Source organism: Dufourea novaeangliae, unplaced genomic scaffold (assembly GCF_001272555.1).
Source record: "Dufourea novaeangliae isolate 0120121106 unplaced genomic scaffold, ASM127255v1 scaffold167, whole genome shotgun sequence".
NCBI lineage: Eukaryota > Metazoa > Arthropoda > Insecta > Hymenoptera > Halictidae > Dufourea > Dufourea novaeangliae.
In genome coordinates, this window is record NW_015374041.1 from 73,135 (window position 1) to 80,014 (window position 6,880).

Consider the following 6,880-nt stretch of genomic DNA (forward strand, 5'->3'; position numbering starts at 1 on the left):
CTGAGAACGTCCTGTGTCGATATTCTCAGAATGGTTTCCGAATGCGTAAAAGTAATATTCTCTGTACGTTTTGCGAACGTTTAAAGAGTTTTTAAAAATGCTATAGTTATGTCTTAAAAGACGTATAAGAAACGTTTCCCAAATGTTTGAAATTACAGTCAGATTTTATTCTGTGCCAGGTGACAGAGGTTAGGTTAGTTTGGTTTGTGTTTAATAAATAAAAGATTAACTTTCCTGCGATTAAATTAGATCAAGTTAGTTCCTATTAATAAATAAAAGGTTAAATTTCCTATAAGGAATTATAATAAAAATATACGTCTACGGGTTCTGAATTGTATGTACATTGTATTTATTTTTATTTTCAAAACAAAATATTGATTGTGTGTTGGTTAGAGACAGTTAAAGAAAAAAAGTTACTGGTTCAAAGCAAAGTCCTGATTCTGTGTTGGTTAGAGGCAATTTAAAAAAACCACTTACTCAATGCAACGTACAGGGACCTCGCGGTTATTGACAGATTGTTGATTCACGATAATTGTCCAGACGCGGACCCCATTTCGGGACAATAATCGCGAGGTCCCTGTACTGATTCTGTGTTGGTCAGAGACAATTTACGAAAAAGAAATTTATTTCGAATTTTCTGAAGTTTCCACACAAAACTATTAGTGTCGTTACACTTCTCTATTAATTCTCTAATGAATGACATCTTGCTCGTGGGGTTCCATCACCTTGCACGGTGCCGTGAGCGCCATCTACACCGACGCGATCGAGAGAGCGGAGGCGAGGAGTAAGCGCTACCAGCAGGGTGACGTTTTTTATTTTTTAGTTAGTTTATGGCGGACCGTGTATCGCGTCAATTACGTGGCGATGCGCCGAATTGTATTGTATCAACATAAAGTGTGTCTGCAATTCATTATCTGTAAAACGGTCGTGTAGTGTCTCTTATTCTTTACCCACAACATTTGGCGACCGTGACAGGACTCGTGGAACGGAATAAGTGAGATCGCGATGGATGAAGCGACCGAAAAAGCGAAGAAGGTTAGGAAGGCGCGACGCAGCACCTTTACGAAGACGCTGAATGCGTTAAATGAGAAACTGGATACGCAAAACCCGGATCGGGAAGAGATCCTCGTAACCCTCGAATTATTGATGGAGAAGATGAAGGACCTGGAATTTGTGACGCAGGATATATTTCTACTCATGATAGACGGGGGTGCTACCGAAGAACAGATCGCCACAGAAAGCGATAGTATAGATGAATACAAGAGTAAATTTATGCGAGCAAAGATGAGAGCCACGTGCGTGACTACAACGACGACGGCGACGTCGACGTCGTCCGTTGATAGAGAGATGATTATGCGCGACAGGAGGAAAACATACAAGTTACCAAGAATCGAACTACTGAAATTCAGTGGAAGCATTCGCGAATGGTTGCAGTTTTGGTCTTGTTTTAAGAAAATTCACGAAGATGCAGACATTGTGGACGAGGATAAATTCCAATATCTCATTCAAGCTATTGTTCCCGGTTCGAGAGCTAGCGAGCTTGTACGGAGTTTTCCGCCAACGGGCGAGAATTATGCAAAGGTGTTTAAAGAATCGCTTCGGTCGTGACGAAATTTTGGTGGAAGTGTATGTGCGTGAACTTCTGACATTGGTTTTACAAAACGCCATTAGGAAGGGCGAGAAGAGCACGTTGTCTACTCTATACGATAAACTCGAGTCACACTTGCGCGCCTTCGAGACGCTTGGCGTCACTACCGATAAATGTGACGCCATGTTGTACCCATTGGTCGAATCTTCACTACCGGAAGAACTGTTGCGTGCATGGCAGAAATCGACGATTCCGGGAAATACGGAGATCGGGTACGAATCAAAGGATCGCCTAATAAAATTGATGGAGTTCTTACAATCTGAAGTCGAGAAAGAAGAACGGATATCGATGGCAGTCACGGGTTTCGGCTTAAATAACGAAAATGATATGGCGAAGAAACATAAGCCCAAGGTTGATTTTAATAAAAATATACCGTCTGCTACCGGTCTTTTAACGACGAAAGCTGAGAAGAAAATGTGTATATTTTGCGGTAATGATCACGCGAGGGCGGAGTGCGAAAAGGCGCGTAAAATGTCTTTTTCGGAAAGACAGGATGTGATCAAGCAAAAGAAAGCTTGTTTTAATTGTTTGAACATGGGACATATATACAAACGTTGTAGAGTGCCGGTCAAGTGCGCGTGGTGTAGCAAGCGACATACGCTATTGATGTGTCCAGAGATGTCGAAGGATAAAACGCCACTCGAAGGTTCTTCGGGCAAGAAGGCAGAGACCGTCAGCGAACAGAATCTGGCCAACTCGTCGTGCAGCCCAGCAGTGTATCTAATGACATTGCGTGTGAAACTGAAGAATGGGGAAATAGAATGCAATGTGCGCGCTATTGTGGACACGGGTTCGCAAAAATCATATATATTAAGAAGTGCCGCAAGTGAAATTGGCTATCGACCAATAGACAAAGAGACAATCATGCACACTCTGTTCGGTGGAGTGAAGTCGGAACCGCGAGAGCATAATGTGTATCTTATTCACGCGAGTGCTGTGAACGGACGGTATGCATGTAGTTTTAAAGCCACAGACGAAGAAAAAATCTGTGATAATGTTCCGTGTGTTGGCCGCGGACCATGGCTGAGTGAGTTAAGAAGACTGAACATCGAGCTCACAGATGTCGATAGTCAAGAGGATCCGATCACAATACTATTAGGAGCCGATGTTGTAGGAAAATTAATTAGCGGGAATCGTCGCAATCTAAGCAGCGGGCTGGTGGCTGTCGAGACGTTCTTGGGTTGGACGCTTATGGGGAAGGTCCCAGGAAGTGTCGTGCGTACAGACTCAGCGCTGATGATTACGTCGATGTTCGTACAAGAAGCAACTGTTCCCGATCTCTGGAGTTTGGATATCCTTGGTATCACCGATCCGGCACAAAAGAAGACGAAAGAAGAAAAGGATGCAACTGTGATGAACGATCTTCGGCAAACGATAAAACTGACAAGCGATGCGCGTTATGAAGTGCAGTTGCCATGGGCTGAAGATCATGCGCCTCTTCGTGATAACAAGAGATTGGCGCTGAAAAGACTAGAAGCTGTTAGAAGACGCTTACAGGCAGAAGACTATTATAAAGCCTATGATGCAGTTTTGAAAGAATGGCTGGAAGAAGGGATTATCGAAATAGTTCCGGACGCCGAAATTGAAAAGTCCGCATACTATCTGCCTCATAGACATATGGTGAAGCCGAATAGTACTACAAAAGTGCGCCCAGTATTTGATGCGTCGGCGAAAGAAGGCAATTATCCGTCGTTAAATCAGTGTTTAGAAAAGGGACCCAACATGATTGAACTAATTCCGACAGTATTGCTGAATTTTCGAAGAAGTCGCATCGGCGTTATATCCGATATAAAAAAGGCCTTTTTGCAGATAGACATTCGAAACGAGGACAGAGATTTTTTGCGTTTTCTATGGTGGAAAAATAACAAAACGGATCAAATAATCGTGTACAGACACGCACGTGTCGTGTTCGGAGTCTCCATTAGTCCGTTTATTTTAGGAGCGGTTATAGAATTGCATTTACAGACTATTTTGGCACGTGATCGACGAATTGCAGGTTCAAGCAGGAGCAACAGTATCCTGAAGCTGATGAACAGTTTTTACGTGGATAATTGTGTCACCAGCGTGGACTCTAACGAAGAATTGCAGGAATTTATGCACACCGCAACCTCGGTAATGGCTGAAGGCAAATTCGAGCTGCGAGGTTGGGAGTATACGAGGGATGACTCCTGTGGATCTCCAACGCCAGTTCTGGGTATGTTGTGGAATAAGATCGAGCATACCTTGTCATTGAATCCGGCAGCGTTAGAGCAGAATGAGACAAAGCAAAAGGTCATCACGAAGAAGACGATCTTATCTGCCGTTCACAGAGTGTTCGATCCGATTGGCTTTGCCTGCCCGGCGATGTTGTGTCCTAAATTGTTACTCCAGAAGGCATGGGTGTCAGGCATCGATTGGGATGCAGAGGTGATTGAAGAAGTCAAAACGGAGTTTCTACGTTGGATTAAAGAGCTGCCGCTATTGAAGGAAGTTAAAATTTCTAGAGGAATGTTAGCCGAACCAATAAATGAAGATAGCCTTAGTATTCACACATTCCGCGACGCCAGTCAAAATGCGTATGCGGCGGTGGTTTTCGCGCGAACGGAAGGTCCTCCGGGAGTTAGAACTCAGCTGATAGCGGCCCAGACAAGAGTATCTCCAGTGAAGAAGGTGACAATTCCACGTCTGGAATTGTTAGCTGTGACAGTGGGTGCTACACTGATCGATTTTGTGGTGAAGGTTGTTAAAGTTGAAAGGATTTCGATATTCATGTGGACGGATTCTACGACGGCTCTATCCTGGATTCAAAGAGAGTCTCAATGGAACACGTTTGTGTGGAATCGTGTTCAAGAAGTAAGGGAACTCGCTGAACCAAAGTTATGGAGACATGTTCCTGGAGGAATGAATCCAGCAGATTTACCTTCCCGTGGATCTACGGTGAAGCAGCTGATCGCTTCGCGATGGTGGGAGGGTCCAGAGTGGCTGCGACGTCCCGCAAAAGGATGGCCATCGGGCGAATTCGAAATCAACGAGGAGGACATGAATGCAGAGAGGGAGAAGACATCCACGTCTTTAGTGAGCTGCGATGAACGAGCTGGACTGTCGACGGAGCTAACTGTGAGTCAAGTTACCAGTGAGCGAATGGAGCAATTGGACTGGTATGAGCGTTATTTCTCCACGTATCATAAGATTGTGAGATTGGTCGGATGGGTAAGTCGATTTGTTACTTATTGTATGAATCCGCCTTCTGCGTGTATGAAAGGAGAGTTATGTGCACGAGAATTTAGTGCTGCCGAAATTAAATTATTAAAGCTAGTACAGCAACGATGTTTTAAAGGCGTTAGTGACTCGAGACTTAGCTCGCTAAATCTGTGTATCGATAAAGATGGATTAATACGTGTAACGACTAAAATTACGAACCGTCCGGATACGTATAATTTTCGGTATCCCGTAGTGTTAGATTCTAAAGATTCGATTGTTAAATTGCTCGTTAAAGAGAGCCACGAAAGACTGTGTCATACAGGGGTGCAGACGTTAGTGAGTGATATTAGAGAGCGATATTGGATACTTGCCGCTAGACGAGCTGCTAGAAGAGTGATAGATAAATGTGTGATCTGTAAGAGACAAAAGGGCAAGCGTCTAAAGGCGATACCCACTCCGTTGCCGACTGACAGAGTAAGAGATGCCGCTGTGTTCGAAGTAACCGGTGTAGATTTAGCGGGGCCGGTATTTCTTAAAGTGAATCAAAAGGCACGGATATGTCTTTTTACATGTGCGATATATAGAGCCGTGCACCTTGAGTTGGTGACTTCTTTGTCTACTTCTGCGTTCATCGAAGGCCTTCGTAGGTTTGTAGCTAGTCGCGGAAGACCAAGTGTTATGTATAGTGACAATGGCACTAATTTTGTTGGCGCGGTAAAGTTACTTCGCAAGGTAGATTGGAAAAGAGTCTCGGAATATAGTTCTGTTCAAAAATTAGATTGTCGTCTTAACCCGCCCAGTGCTGCCTGGTGGGGCGGATTTTGGGAGCGGATGATAGGTTTACTGAAACCGCTTTTGAGAAAGATACTAGGCAAAGCATGTTTATCCTACGAAGAGATGTTAACGTCTTTATGCGATTGCGAAGCCATTGTTAATGCGCGTCCTATTACTTACGTGTCAAACGATCCGATGGATTTGTGTCCACTGACTCCCTCCATGTTTTTACAGGAAGTTAGAGAAATTGGAATGCCGGATTGCGATGATGTGAATCGATGCGATATTAATAAGCGATTGCGGTACAGACAAATGTTAAGGGAAGACTTACGTCGGCGTTTCCGATCGGAATGTTTAGGGAAGTTATCGTACAAATCCAAAACGAGAAATTTAGCGTCAGTTATCGGTGTGGGTGACGTCGTATTAGTCGGAAATGACGATCGGAAGCGCATGGATTGGCCTCTGGCACGCGTAATGGAAGTGATTCGCGGAAAAGATGGCAACGTACGAGTTGTGCGAGTGAAGACTCCGCGTGGTGAGTTAATGCGTCCTGTACAACGTTTGTACCCTCTTGAAGTGTCGAATAATGAGAGATCAGCGATGTTGCCGCGGAGCAGCATACCTTGTAATGTCACGCCAGAGCCAGAGACTGTCATGGATAATAGTAATGATGCGATCAGTCCATGTAAACAGTTTGTTACTCGAAGCGGACGCATAAGTAGGGAACCGGATAGGTTAAAATTGTAATTATTCTTCCTATTTTACGCCCTTTTTTCTTTTGTAATGTTGAGTCTGAGACTCAAGATGGGAGGATGTCGTGAGCGCCATCTACACCGACGCGATCGAGAGAGCGGAGACGAGGAGTAAGCGCTACCAGCAGGGTGACGTTTTTTATTTTTTAGTTAGTTTATGGCGGACCGTGTATCGCGTCAATTACGTGGCGATGCGCCGAATTGTATTGTATCAACATAAAGTGTGTCTGCAATTCATTATCTGTAAAACGGTCGTGTAGTGTCTCTTATTCTTTACCCACAACATACGGAATAACATTGAGCCAAAATTACTAAACGAAACCATCCGAAATTTACATCCTATGAACATTCGTAAGACTTAAGAAACGGACAGTTATTTAATATAATGGATCAAACTTAATAGAATATTTGAGTTTTGTTTTAATTCAATAGTTTAATTGTTATATATATGTATGTCTTTATTCTGATCCCTAATGGGTTATAGTGGCCTCCAGTTCTCTTATTGTACCTTATTATCTAACCGCTC

General features: G+C 43.7%; 1 protein-coding gene across 1 annotated transcript; it reads left to right on the plus strand.

Moving 5' to 3' along the window:
• Positions 1-1,005: 1,005 nt before the first annotated feature.
• Positions 1,006-6,349, plus strand: LOC107189534. Its single transcript, XM_015578094.1, has 2 exons — positions 1,006-1,604; positions 1,672-6,349. Exons 1-2 carry the CDS (start codon positions 1,006-1,008, stop codon positions 6,347-6,349), a joined length of 5,277 nt encoding a protein of 1,758 aa, XP_015433580.1.
• Positions 6,350-6,880: the final 531 nt, after the last annotated feature.